Source organism: Nycticebus coucang, chromosome 18 (assembly GCF_027406575.1).
Source record: "Nycticebus coucang isolate mNycCou1 chromosome 18, mNycCou1.pri, whole genome shotgun sequence".
Lineage (NCBI taxonomy): Eukaryota > Metazoa > Chordata > Mammalia > Primates > Lorisidae > Nycticebus > Nycticebus coucang.
The window spans coordinates 55,800,306-55,814,395 of NC_069797.1; the positions used below are offsets into that span (position 1 = coordinate 55,800,306).

General features: G+C 49.8%; 1 protein-coding gene across 2 annotated transcripts; it reads left to right on the forward strand.

The window, feature by feature from the left end:
- The first annotated feature begins 619 nt into the window (after positions 1 to 619).
- Positions 620 to 12,339, forward strand: GSDMA (gasdermin A). Of its 2 annotated transcripts, XM_053569203.1 has the most exons (12): positions 620 to 668; positions 2,639 to 2,857; positions 3,045 to 3,225; positions 6,547 to 6,712; positions 7,411 to 7,507; positions 7,996 to 8,043; positions 8,429 to 8,452; positions 8,916 to 8,936; positions 9,563 to 9,717; positions 10,195 to 10,309; positions 11,172 to 11,245; positions 11,717 to 12,339. In XM_053569203.1, the coding sequence occupies exons 2-12, from the start codon at positions 2,644 to 2,646 to the stop codon at positions 11,957 to 11,959; spliced, it is 1,338 nt and encodes a 445-aa protein (XP_053425178.1). In that variant the 5' UTR covers positions 620 to 668; positions 2,639 to 2,643; the 3' UTR covers positions 11,960 to 12,339. The 2 variants fall into 2 exon arrangements, with proteins under 2 accessions (XP_053425178.1, XP_053425179.1); XM_053569204.1 differs by lacking the exon at positions 8,916 to 8,936.
- Positions 12,340 to 14,090: the final 1,751 nt, after the last annotated feature.

A 14,090-nucleotide genomic window follows, 5' to 3' on the forward strand; every position in this document is an offset into this window, starting at 1 on the left:
GGGAGACTGAGGCAAGAGAATCGCTTAAGCCCAAGCAGAGCTATGAGCTGTGAGCTGTGATGCCATGATACTCTACTGAGGGGCATTCTGCCAGAAAGGAAGGAAGGAAGGAAAGAAAAGAAAGAGGGAGGATGGCATCCAGCTGCTCTGCTCCCTCTGGAACCTGTGGACACATGGGATTTCTTCTCCTCGCATCAAACCCGTAGACCCCATCGCCAATCCAAGATGCTTTCTGATGACCACAGTGAAAGGCAGTCCAAAGGCAGAGATGCCTTCCCACATCACACACACGCACACTGAGTCCCACTGCCTCTCTCCGCACCCCCCCCCAGGGGTGCCTGCCTTCCTCTCCTCTCCACCCACAGCCAACCTTCAGTCGCCACCTCTCTTTCAGCCTTGGTTCCCCCCACCCACGCTGGCACCTGCCTGGCAGCTCCCTATCCACCCCCTCAGCCCTCAGGAGGTCAGGACACACATGGAACAGGTTGATGCTGTTCTCCTGGAAGTGGAGCGGGAAGGGGGTGGGGTCACTGGAGCAGGTGAGGTCCCTGGCCTTCATCCCTCCCTTCAGAGGCATAAAGCAGCTGTCCTGGCAAAGGACAATCATTCTCTCAAGCTGCAGATCCAGTGAGCCCAACTGCCAGACAGGACCCAGCCCCCTCTCCCTGGTAAGAACTTGATGACAGCAGAGGCCAGGGTGTTTGGGAGGATATAGGGAGATGGGCAGAACCAGAAGGACATGGGGCTCCTGTAGAGTCCAGTGGGGTAGGAATCCAGAAGGCATTGGAGAGGGAAGGGAGAGGCCGCCCTATGAGCATGTCTCTGGGGAGAGGAAACTGCAGTTGCCTGAGCCCTTCTCAGATGTACCCAGTTGGCACCTGGAGGTTGTCCTGCCTCATCCTGGCTCTCCCAGGAATAAGGGGTGAAAAAACCACATTGGAGGCCAGGTGTGGTGGCTCATGCCTGTAATCCTAGGACTCTGGGAGGCTAAAATGAGAGGATTGCTTGAGGTCAGGAGTCAACACCTCCTGAGCAAGAGCAAGACCCCATGTCTACCAAATATAGAAAAAAATTAGCCAGGTGTGGTGGCAGATTCCTGTAACCCCAGCTAATCAGGAGGCTGAAGCAGGAGCATTGCTTGAGCCCAGGAGTCTGAGGTTGCTGTGAGCTATGATCATGCCAGTGCACTCTACCCAGGACGACAGAGTGAGACCCTGTCTCAAAAAAAAAAAAAAAAAAAATGCTTGCTTGCTGCATGCATCCATGCCTCTTGCTTCCCTGCCGCTGTGAGGCACGCACAGTGAAGGTGAGGCTCTTCCAGGCCAGCTGGTGTGCCCTCTTCCACCCACCGGGGTAATCTGGGTGTGCCAGTTGGTCACACAGTCAGAGCACCTGGACTTGAACTTCAAAGACAGGCACCTAAGGTGGTGAACCTCAGGCCCTCATGGGCCCCACATTCCCCAGCACCCTCTTACCTGAGTGTATGTGTCTCAGGGCCACGTTCATTTATTCCTTCCATACTCATCCGCCAAGTTCCAGTTCTGTGCCAGTCACAGCCCTTGGTACTGATGCTGCAGAGGTGACTAAGACCTATTTTATGCCCTCTGGGAAGTCACCATCGAGGAGGTGAGAGAGTCAGGTGAGCAGGGCAGAACAACACGAAGTGCAGGTGTTTCAGAAGTGGATATACAAAGTGCTTTGGGGACATAGGTGGAGTCACCAGCTGTCTGAAGGAGAGAGAAGAGGTCACAAGGAAGTGATCTGAACTGAGTGTTGTTTTCTTTTTGAGACAGAATCATACCTTGTTGCCCTCAGTCGAATGCTGTGATGTCCTAGCTCACGGCAACCTTAAATTCTTGGGCTCAAGTGATCCTCTTGCCTCAGCCTCCTGAGTAGCTGGGACTACAGGCACCCACCACAACACTGGCTATTTTTTTAGAGATGGAGTCTCGCTCTTACTCAGGCTGGTCTCAAACTCCTAAACTCAGGCAATTCACCTGCGTTGTCCTCCCAGAGTGCTAGGATTACAAATGTGAGCCCCTGTGCCCAGCCTGAACTGAGTCTTAAAGGATGGACAGGGATTCTATAGATTGGGAAGGGGGTAGTGTAAGCTGAGGGAGTAAAGGTGAAGATCACTCAAATGCCTAGATCTAGGGGCACTTCCGGGAAGAAAGTGGGCCCCCACTTCACACCCTGTCTGAAGGAAGGGCAGCTGGGCTATGTGAACAGCTCTGCCGCCCGGGCCGTTGGCACCCATGGTGGCTGCTTCCCTTCCCTGGTGTCCCCAGGGCCTGGACAGGAGCCTTATTTCCACTGCTAATGAAATGCTCCAGCTGGGTTCCAATCCGTGTAGAAAATGAGTGTGGAGTGAGAAAAGAGCCCTGCAAAGAAAGGGGAGGGCTGGCTGCTCTGCTCTGCTGTGCGACTTCCAGCTACTGTTTCAGCTCTTGAGCCCTAGATTGCTGGTCATAAAATGAAGACACCTTTGGTTCTTTCCAGCTCTGACTCTGGAGAACCTGGGCACCTTTAAGAGCTCTCTCTGCCCTGGAGCCTGTGATCCTCCCCTGCAGGGGCCTCACCAGGTCCTGGTCTCCTCAGCAGCCACCTTGATTCTCACCTGTCTCCCCACCCCTCACAGAGACAATGACTATGTTCGAAAACGTCACCCGGGCCCTGACCAGGCAACTGAACCCTCGAGGGGACCTGACACCCCTTGACAGCCTCATTGACTTCAAGCGCTTCCATCCCTTCTGTCTGGTGCTGAGGAAGAGGAAGAGCACACTGTTCTGGGGGGCCCGGTATCTCCGCACTGACTACACCCTCCTGGATGTGCTGGAACCCGGCAACTCACCTTCAGGTCAGCCCCTGGCATGGGGCTGGGTGCTGAGGGATGCTGAGGGGTGCGGGCCCACAGGAGGACCCCAAAGCTGCCTCTGCCCAGACAAGAGTGGGTGTCATCTAGGCCAAAGCTCTCTTTAGGAGCTGAGGAGGCTGGGGGTAGGGAAGCCCCTCAGCCCATTTCCTTTGCCTTCTGCCTCCTGCAGACCCAACAGACACTGGCAGCTTTGGCTTTAAGAATATGCTGGATGCCCGAGTGGAGGGCGAGGTGGATGTGCCAAGGACAGTGAAGGTGAAGGGGACTGCAGGGCTGTCCCAGAACAGCACCCTAGAGGTGCAGACACTCAGCGTGGCCCCCAAGGCTCTGGAGACCTTGCAGGGGGAGAGGTGAGAGGGGATAGGGCTGAGGGGCAACTGGGAGGGGGTGGGGTAGTGCATAGAGAGGGTGCTTTGGGCCCCAAGTTGAAGGGTGAGGCCTTCACCAAGGTAGTCACTACAGGGGCTCTTGAAGATGACCCTTCTGGCCTGTGAGTGCCTCCAGGCCCTCTCCTAACCACTCCTTCAGTCTTCCCACGGCCTCCAGGACCACCTCCCCACTATCACACACGGGAGGTGGACATGTTCATATTAGTTTGTGGCGTGACCTCAGAAATGTCACTTCTCTAGCAACCTCAGTTTTCTTTTCTGCAAAAGATGGGGTCGGTCAATCATCTCTGAGGTTTCTTCCAACTCTTAAGACTGGGAAATATACTAGGAAGTGTGGGGGGAGTTCTTAGCTGTGCCCTGCTCCCCTGGGCCCTGTCCACACACCAGGCTCGGGAATGCTGCCCCACAGCACAAAGGGTGTGGCCAGTGCCACGTTGATGCTGGGCACTGCGGATGTTTGGCTTGATGGGAAACTGACTCTTAAGTAGTTAAGTAGTAGTTGAAAGAAGGAGGTGAGGACTGGGGAGGCAGGAAGGAAAGCTGGAGTGCTTGGAACGTCACCCAGGAAGCATTTATAGAGCTGTGTTTATAGAGCAAAGCACCCTACTTGGGGCTGGGCTGCAGCTAGAGCATCTTTGTCCAAGAACTTTGGGAATCTAGGACTGGGGGGAAATCCTTGCAACTGTAACTATAATCCAAGGCAAGAAGTGGAAAGTGCCACAGAAATGGTTCTGATAAGTCTTGTGGTGGGACTTCTGGCTGGGGAAATAAGCAAAGACCTCACAGAGGTGGCAACTTGTGATTTAGGACTTAAAAGATGAGCAGAAATTGGATATGCAGGGTTGGGAGATGGGTACTACCAGGGCACACAAGTGAGAAATCTCAAGACAGGTAGGGACCGTGAACAGCCAGTTTGTTGGGAACAGAAGTGGAATGAGCAGGAGCTACACGGTGGACCCAGGTCACAGGGGAGCCAGGTGCCAGGTCAAGGAGACTGAACTACTCTGTAGGCACCAGGGACATCTCAACAAGGCTCTGCAGTGTCTCATGACTCATCTGGTCAGATGGAGGAAGTGGTTCAGAGAGAAGAAGGGGGTCAGGGTGTGACACAGGCAGACCAAGCCAGACACCATCCCACCATCCCTCAGTCAGGCAAGCTGAGGACCCTCAGTTGGAATGAAGGAGACCCAGACACAGGCTTATTTCAAAGGGTGAAAGAATAGATTAGACATGGCGGCTGATTACAGGATGAGGGTAAGGGTTTTGCCAAAGATGACTCTGAGATTTGACCCAGGCTGTGACATTCATTACAGGATATTAAAGGTGACATTACAGGTGACACACAGGAAGACAGAGGCAGATTTGGAGAGCGATTGTGAGTTCCTTTGAGTTTGCAGCTCTGTTGACACACAGGCTAAGGATGTTTGCCAGGGAGTTGGAAATAAGATCCTGGAGCTCAGGAGATAAGCCAAGGTGAAGACACACGCATGGTGGTGACAGTGTAAGATTAAAGCTATAGGAATGAGGGTGCTATCGGGGGGAGTTTAGGGAACAGAGGAGTGAGAACAGAGCCTGAGAGAACATAAAATTCTAGGGAGCCAAATAAACCCGAAAGTGAGATAAAGACAGATGGATAAGATTTATCTTCACTGGCTGGGCATGGTGGCTCACTCCTGTAACCCTAGCACCCTAGGAGGCTGAGGCGAGTGGACTGCTTGAGCTCAAGAGTTTGAACCAGGCTGAGCAAGCTCGCAACCCTGTCTCTAAAAAAAATAGCCAGTCACTGTGGCAGGCTCCTGTAGTCCCAGTTATTCGGGAGACTGAGGCAAAAGGATCCCTCAAACCCAAGAGTCTGAGGTTGCTGTAAGCTATGACACAACACTCTAACCAGGGAGGCAGAACAGAACCAGGGCAGTACAGTGCAATCAGAAGCCAAGAGAAGCCATCATCGCTTGGACAGGGTTTGGACACCAGGGTAGAACATTGCAGTTAGGGAAGGTCATTTGAGTTCGATGGGTCAAAGGTCATTGTATATTGAGCAGTGCAAATAGAAGGCAAATTGTGGAGAATTTAGGAATGAGCAGTGAGAAGAACACAAAGAGGGTAGGCATAGCTTTAGAGATATTTGTCAATGAAGTGAAGGAAAGAAACAGGGTGGTGGCTCGGCGCCCGTGGCCGAAGCAGCTAACGTGCCAGCCACATACACCTGAGCTGGTGGGTTCGAATCCAGCCCCCGCCTGCCAAACAACAATGATGGCTGCAACCAAAAAAAATAGCCGGGCGTTGTGGCAGGAGGCAGAGGCAGGAGAATCGCTTAAGCCCAGGAGTTGGAGGTTGCTGTGAGCTGTGATGCCATAGCACTCTACCCAGGGTGACAGCTTGAGGCTCTGTCTCAAAAAAAAAAAAAAAAAAGAAAAGAAAGAAAGAAACAGGGTGGCATTCTGACAAAGTGAATTTGTCCCAGCTACTTGGGAGGCTGAAGCAAGAGAATCGCCTAAGCCCAAGAGCTGGAGGTTGCTGTGAGCTGTGACACGACAGTACTCTACTGAGGGAGACAGAGTGAGACTCTGTCTCAAAAAAAAAAAAAAAAACCAAAGGAAAGAAAGTGAATTTGTTAGGATATGGAAGCAACAGAGGAGCAAGTGGACAGGAGGAACTGGTGTTAATGGTGAGAGAGAGGATAAGAGGTGGAGAAAGAGGATCCCAGAAGAGATGACGGAAGAAGAAAGGGAGGACCCAGACAGAAGGAAAAGGGGAGAAGGAAACCCCTGTTCCAGGCCAGGTGCTTGGCCCCAGAGGATTTCCAAGTTTGTCTCTCAACAGCCCTGGAGGCCGGGGCTATTATCCTCATGTTATGGAGGAGGTGACTAAGACTCAGAGAATCCGCCCTGCTAGTGCGCAGGAGGTCTGGGCTCCAACCTCAGTCTTACCCCAATGTTCAGTTCCCTAAGAATGACAGAAGCGGGCGGCGCCTGTGGCTCAGCGAGTAGGGCGCCGGCCCCACATGCCGAGGGTGGCGGGTTCAAACCCAGCCCCGGTCAAACTGCAACAACAAAAAAAAATAGCCGGGCGTTGTGGCGGGCGCCTGTAGTCCCAGCTGCTCTGGAGGCTGAGGCAAGAGAATCGCGGAAGCCCAGGAGTTAGAGGTTGCTGTGAGCTGTGTGACGCCACGGCACTCTACCCGAGGGCGGTACAGTGAGACTCTGTCTCTACAAAAAAAAAAAAAAAAAAAAAAAGAATAACAGAAGCTCTGAACGGTCCCCTCATGTCCTCCTGCCTCAGGAAGCTGGCAGCAGATCACCCGTTCCTGAAGGAGATGCGGGCCCGGGGAGAGAACCTGTACGTGGTGATGGAGGTGGTAGAGACGGTGGAGGAGGTCACTCTTGAGCGGGCTGGCAAGGCAGATGGCAGCTTCTCCCTCCCCTTCTTTGCCCCACTGGGGCTACAGGTGTGGTTCAAACACACGCACGCTCACACATACACATACACACTTACATTAGGGGGCTTCGTTGGTTTTGCACCATCAGTGCCCACACAGGATACTAAAAACACACTCCTTCCCCTTGCTGGCCAGACACGACTCCCTGTCTGGGCAGCAGCACCCAGTGCAGGCAGGTCCCTGTGCCAGTTGCCACGGGGAACTTTTAGGGAATGGGAAACTCCCATCCTTGCTCCCAGAAAGTTCTCAGGCTCATGGAGGAGACACATAGGTTAAAGTCCAGAGAACACAGGTTTGGAAGTAAGTAATGCTCTACAAATCTGTGTCTATGGAGTATAAATACTCAAGGGATGATTTGGGATTTGAAGCCAGATTAGGGGCAAGTCGTAGGAGCCTTCCTGAGCCAGGTAAGCACGGGACAGAGGGCAAAGAGGAAGACGGAGCCAGGGCCTGGATGGAAGCCCTAAGAGGGAATGGCTGATGCACAGGCAAGCGAGAGAGCAGGCCTGCCCAGTTCCCGCTGGTGTCTGAACCAGGAAGAGAGTCACAGATCCTTAGAGAAATGATCAGAGACACCACTGAAGTTCCCAACTTCTCACCTCCCCAAAGGCTCTCAGCCCTGACCCTGCACCTGCCCCCCACACCACTCCCAATGTCTCATACTTCAGATCTCTGGGGAGTCACAGATCCTCGTTGTCTGATCCTAGGGATCCGTAAACCACAAGGAGGCTGTAACCATCCCCAAGGGCTGCGTCCTGGCCTTTAGAGTGAGACAGCTGATGGTCAAAGGCAAAGATGAGTGGGGTGAGTAGAAACAAGATACTCGCATGAAAACTGAAGCATTCTGGTCCCCCCTGTGGCGATGTCAGAGAATGAGCAAACAAGTGTATTATATTGGGTCTGCTGGGAACAGAGTTATAGGGGCTGCTCTGGGCAGAGGTGTGAAGGGGATCTGGGGTTCCTAGCATTTCCCGGGTGTTGGCACAGTGGCTGTTGATGGGAGGGGTACAAAAACGAACACCCACAGCCTTCGTTTTCATTTGTCTGTGGCTAAAGGTGGAAACAGATACAGAGGCTAGTACTAGAATGCAAGGTAGGTAATAGTGTTACCATAGGAGAGAATTTACACAGGAAGAAAAGATTGCTTCCAGCAATGGAGGCACAGCAGGGAATCAGGGGAGGCACTGGGGGCAGGGTCCTCAACCTGGGCAGATCTCTTGGGCTTGAGACAGGGCAGGAAACATGGAGCAGCTGCAAAGCATCCTCCTATCTCCCTCTCTGGCCCCTCACAGACATCCCACACATCTGTAATGACGACATGCAAACCTTCCCTCCCGGAGGTAAGTTAAATTGCTGACTGTCTTCCCACACCTTCTGCCCGACCCTGACATTATCTGCTAAAATCCTAAAAAAACCCCAATTTACGCCATAATCCCCCTACTGCTGTTTCACAAGTCTCAAAGAATGTCCATCCTCAACAGATAGAGACATATAAATACTGTCAGAGAGAGAAAGAAACAGAAAGATAGAGACCAGAAGGCACAATCAGAAGCAGAAATCAGACTTGGAGACAGTGTCTGTCCCCATCTGCGCAGGCGGATGAGCTGACATCATCTCCATGTGTTTTTGTAATGATCCCTGATAAAGCTGCCTTGACAACAGCTTTAGATAAAAAGGCAAAAGTGGGTTCTATGCTGACAGATGTGCATTGTTTTCTGTCTTCAGAAAAGCCAGAAGAGAAGTTCATCCGTAAGTGTTGCCTTTCATTCTACTGCAACTTTCTGGACTCAGAATGTTAAAACTCCAGTCTTTTTCTTTCCTTCTCTGTGGGATTGACAGGGAAGAGGGCAGAGCAGGTCTCAGCTAATAATTGCCTGGGAAACGTGGCAGAAATTCCATTAGCTTGGGGGAAAGCAGTGGAAGGGGAAAGTCTCTGGGCAAGATGTCCAGGTGGCCTGATGCCTCAGACCTTTGTCCTCAAGGGCCTCAGTAGCTGTAACCTGCTACACGCACATCTGTGACTCTGCCGCCCAGCACAGTGAGCCACTGAGTCACAGTGAGGTCAGGACCGAGAGTATCCTTAGGATAGCTGGGATCTCCCAGGAGACAGGACCTATTTCCTCATCCTCCTTCGTGTCTCATCCCCAGGGAATGGCTGTCATTGTGAAGGATTACATTCTTACCTGTTTTTGTTTTTTTCTTATATTCTCAGTTATCCAGGCATCTGATGTTGGTAAGGAATTTTGTGAGTTTCTCCCAAGACTTTGTCATGAAGGTGGCAGGAGAGGCATTAGGGTAGAGGGAGGGGAAGGGAAGGGCTAAGTCCCAGGGAGTGGAGCCATTTCCAGGGAGCCACTCTCTCCAAAGCAGGCCAGACATTCTTAGGACGCCTGGCCACTAGAAGGCTAGACTAAGGTTCACACTCTCCCTGGCCCACCCATATCCCTGGACGTAGAAGCTCTCTGAAACAACCCTATCCTGGCCTCACTCAGCTGCCAAAGTCATTTTTCTTTGTCAACTAACGAGAAGGAGAAATAGACCTTCTGTCTCAACTTTTAGTTGACATCTTTGAGAACAGGAAGTCAACTATATACTGATATGGAATGAGGTCAGGGAAGGTTAACTGTTGGGATAGAGGATAATATAGGTCCTGGCCGCCTCCTTGACCCAGCCCTCTGGTAAGGACTGGGGATATGTTCATAACCACTTTCCTTGGTAAAGAAAAAAGAGGCCAGACCCTACCTGGGGGCAGGGCACTCAGACCTGAACTGTCTGTGAATGAACCTTGCAGGGAGAATGCTTACTGGACAGGGAAAGTGCCAGGTGGAGGGCTGTCTGCCACATTTACTGTCCCCATAGGGGGTGTCCATGAAGGCTTCAAGACACTAAAAGAAGAAGTTCAGAGAGAGACCCATGAAGTGGAAAAGCTGAACCGGGTGGGGCAAAGTTCCTTGCTCAGCTCCCTCACCAGACTTCTAGGGAAGAAAAAAGAGCTACAAGACCTTGAACTTGAGGTGAGGCCTCAGTGGGAGGTTGGGTGATGTGGGAGAAGACAGTGGGGGCAGGGGGGAGCATTACAACTGGTGGTGGCATCTGACAGCAGCAGAGGGTGGCCAGTGGCCAGGACAGTCAGTAGTGGAGACCTTCCTCAAGGCTGGCCAAGTGCCCCCAGATTGCCAGGCCACTGCTTCTCCCTTTGTCCCCTAGAAAAGGACAAACAGTGCAGATTTCCCCAAGGCACATGGTCCCTCTGATGGACAGAGGGCAGACAGCAAGCCAGAAGGACTCTCAGCTGGAAGAGACTACAGCCTTCCCTTTTCAGAATCTGAAACTTAGGGACTAAGGAACCCATACTTTTCAGGACTTGATACCTTGAAAAAGAAATGGGGAAATGAGAGAAAGTTAATGTGTGTCAAGGGATTAATATGCCAGGCACCACGTTGGACGCTTTATCCGTCTTGTCTTCAGTAGTCACCTATCTTTTCCCACAGCTTGAAGGGGCTCTAGACAAGGGACATGAAGTGACACTGGAGGCACTCCCGAAAGATATTCTGCTATCAAAGGAGGTTATGGGTGCCATCCTTTACTTCCTTGGAGCACTAACAGGTAAGGGGGAATAAGCTCTTCATTTATAGACCTTATCAGTGAGAGGAATGAATGACTTGAATGAGTTCCCAAATAAATGAATAAACGGATGCATGAATGACAGGCAAAATATACCACAGTGAAGTAATTTGTATTCACGGTTTTAAAAATTGATTTCATTCCCAAGGATCTACTTGGTCACCTTGGATGGTCTGGGAAGACAGCCTAGTCTTGCTAATAGAGATTGGAAATAGCTTTGGTTTTATCATCCACATATTTAAAACTTCTTCGTAAGGTGGGGCATGGTGGCTCACTCCTGTAATCCCAGCACTTTGGGAGGCCAAGGCTGCAGGATCGCTTGAGGCCAGGAGTTTGAGGCTACAGGGAGCTATGTTTGTACCATTGCACTTCAGCCTGGATAACAGAGTGAGATCCTGTTTCTAAAAAAAAAAAAAAAGAAGAAGAAGAAGAAGGTAGAAAAGCCAAAAAATATTCTGCATACAGCTCATTTCATCCTATCTATATAGATTAATACACGTTAGCTTTAATTTCAGGGGGTAACATCTTCTGATCTTGTCTTCTATTCTTCCCTCTATCTGAAACATTCCCCCTCTTGGGAAAGCTCTCAGATATAAATTGAAAGTTTGCAACTCTAAGACCAAAGGAGACCCCTCAGCTGCAGCTCCCTTCACACCTGTATTGTAATTAGACATTACTTTATCTTCTCCACAAGACTGCAAGTTCCTTGAGTGAAGGGAGTATAATTTTTACCTAACGAATGAATGAATGCTGATGTTCTGGATGTGCACTATTTGGAGTTTGTAATCCACTCTGTACCACCAACAACACACATCTCTTTCTCTGCTTTTCTTTTTTTCTGCAGAGCTAAGTGAAGCCCAGCAGAAACTGCTGGTAAAATCCATAGAGAAGAAAATCCTACCTGTGCAGCTAAAGCTGGTGAGGAAAAAAGGCAGATGCTAGGGAGAGTTGGGGAGTAGTTACAACGAGTAGAGAGATGCAGATATAGTTTTCTGATAGAACATTTTTAGAAGGCCCCTCCTGTCTCTTCCCAGGAGCCCATGCCCACTTCTCTCCATGCAAGAGGTAGAGGCTGAATTTCTGGAATATAGGCTTATCAGCCTGGTCTTGGGAGAGGAGACAGAAAACCCTGGCTTTGCCTATTCCTAGCCAAATAATGTGAGCAAAATGTTTAATGTGTCTGGGTCTGGCTCCATTATTCCTCTGTAAAATGGGGCTAAAAATAAATGTGCTGCTCATTGTATAGATCTGTTAAAAGACCCAGATGGAGTTATAAGGTAAAATAAGGAGCTATAAGATGAATGTAGCCTTCATGTGATTTTAATGAGTTAGGAGAGAGGAAGAGAGGTTTCCCATTCTTTCTTTTCATGCTGTTTTGATTCCTTCTAGGTGGAGAACACAATGGAACAGAATTTCCTCCAGGATAAAGAGGGCATTTTCCCCCTGCAACCTGAGCTCCTCTCCTCCCTTGGGGAGGAGGAACTGACCCTCACTGAGGCCCTGGTGGGGCTGAGTGGTCTGGAAGTGCAGAGATCTGGCCCCCAGTATATGTGGGACCCAGACACCCTCCCTCGCCTCTGTGCCCTTTATGCTGGCCTCTCCCTCCTTCAGCTGCTGACCAAGACTTCCTAACTTGCCCTTTCCATCTTGTGTTCGTGGTTTCCAAATATCTTCCCAACCTCATCATGCTGTGTCCTTAACACCCAATGGTATTTCAGGGCCATCAGTGTGAGAATGACTGAAATTCTAGCAGGTCACCAACTGATAACCAATTTCCACCTGCTCAACTATGTATCTCTCCCTGTCCCTCCAGCCCCACAACCCACTAAGCCTATCTGCTGAAGCGTAAATCCTCTAGGAGTAGAAGCACTCATACTTTTAAAACTATAAGCCATTTCAGCAAAACTGAAAAAAACAATAATTTCCTATCCTAATCCCTTCTACTTGTACTTAAAAAAAAAAACACCAAAACCAAGCTTCATTGGAATTAATGAAAAATATGTCAATATTATGAAGAGGTGTCTTTTGGTGTTTTTCTTTTTCTTTGAAGAATTTATCCTTAGGAAATTCCTGATTTTTGCCAGAAAAAGAAATTATCATACTACATATAGACCATACTGCATGACTATTACCCTATACTACCCTCAGGCTAGCTGGAAAATGCTCAGAGAACTTTGAAGGTACAGAATGTGGGATCTAGATTCTAAAGTGAGATCATCAAAGAAGAGCATTTGGGGGTCCTCTACCTTTAGATTGTGGGAAAGAGCTAGAGATATGTGTTAAAAACCCAAAACAAAAATAAGACAGACACCTGGGGCTCAGTGAGTAGGGTGCTGGCCCCATGTACTGAGAGTGGTGGGTTCAAACCCGGCCCCACCAAACTGCAACAAAAAATAGCCAGGCATTGTGGCAGGCACCTGTGGTCCCAGCTACTCGGAAGGCTGAGGCAAGAGAATCGCCTAAGCCTAAGAGCTGGAAGTTGCTGTGAGCTGTGACAGCACAGCACTCTACCTCTGTCTCTTAAAAAAAAAAAAAAAAAAGACACCTTTCAGTATTGTTGAATAGATAGTACAGATATGTCTTTTGAAAAAGAGAGAGAGAGAGAGAGACCCAACAATAAGACTGATCCAAGACATTTAAAAATAAATTGTGCTGGGCGGCGCCAGTAGCTCAGTGAGTAGGGCGCCGGCCCCATATGCCGAGGGTGGCGGGTTCAAACCCAGCCCCGGCCAAACGGCAACAAAAAAATAGCCGGGCATTGTGGCGGGCGCCTGTAGTCCCAGCTGCTCGGGAGGCTGAGGCAAGAGAATCGCGTAAGCCCAAGAGTTAGAGGTTGCTGTGAGCCGTGTGAGGCCACGGCACTCTACCCGAGGGCGGTACAGTGAGACTCTCTCTACAAAAAAAAATAAATAAATAAATTGTGCTAGCACTCTGGGACACCGAGGCAGGTGGATAGCTTGAGTTCAGGAGTTCGAGACCAGCCTGAGCAAGGGTGAGACCCCCATCTTTACTAAAAATAGAAAAAACTAGCTGGTTGTTGTGGCAGGCACCTGTAGTCCCAGCTACTTGAGAGGCTGAGGCAAGAGGATCACTTGAATCCAGGACTTCAAGGTTGCTGTGAGCTAGGCTGAGATCACAGCACTCTACCCAGGGTGACAGAGTAAGAGTCTATCTCAAAAAAACACAAAAACATGATATTATTGTCTTTTTTACCTTTTTATCTACTGCCCTGAAAACGGGAAGAAGTAGTGTGGGTAGGCTTGGCATGTGGACTTGCTAATAAGTATACTGCAATCTCATTAAACTGCTGGGTTTATATCAACTTCCTCTGCCTAAATCTGGGTCTGCACATCTTTCACCCATCTCTTTTAAAGTAGTTTTATGGGTGGCATAATTTTTCTAAGGCTTTTGGCCCTGGGAGTCAGACTCTATTCAATCTTAGCCACCCCCCTGCCCAAGCTAGTTCTCTCATTCACCAAGAATTCATGACCAACTGCCAAAAGCTTTGTACAAATCCATCCTCCCCCTCCCTGGGCATCTTCCAAAGCCTCACTACATTGCTCACAGACCTACTAAGTTGTTATCTGCTGACTTGAATGTTTTTTTCCTTGTGATGTAAACTTAATAGAGAGGTGAGCTAACATCCTAACTATCCAGAAGAGTAACTTCTTTGATTGTTAAAGATAAACAACAAAGCTTATCTGTTTTCTTCCTTACCATTCTTGCCCACTTTCAGTTACAGATACGATGTTATGAAGAAGCT

Excerpts from the sequence above, each read along its gene's own strand:
- GSDMA (XM_053569203.1), top strand. The coding sequence starts at position 2,644 with ATGACTATGTTCGAAAACGTCACCCGGGCCCTGACCAGGCAACTGAAC. Across the intron at positions 3,226-6,546 it reads GAGACCTTGCAGGGGGAGAG|GAAGCTGGCAGCAGATCACC; the intron begins GTGAGAGGGGAT and ends CTCCTGCCTCAG. Across the intron at positions 10,310-11,171 it reads CTTCCTTGGAGCACTAACAG|AGCTAAGTGAAGCCCAGCAG; the intron begins GTAAGGGGGAAT and ends TTTTTTCTGCAG.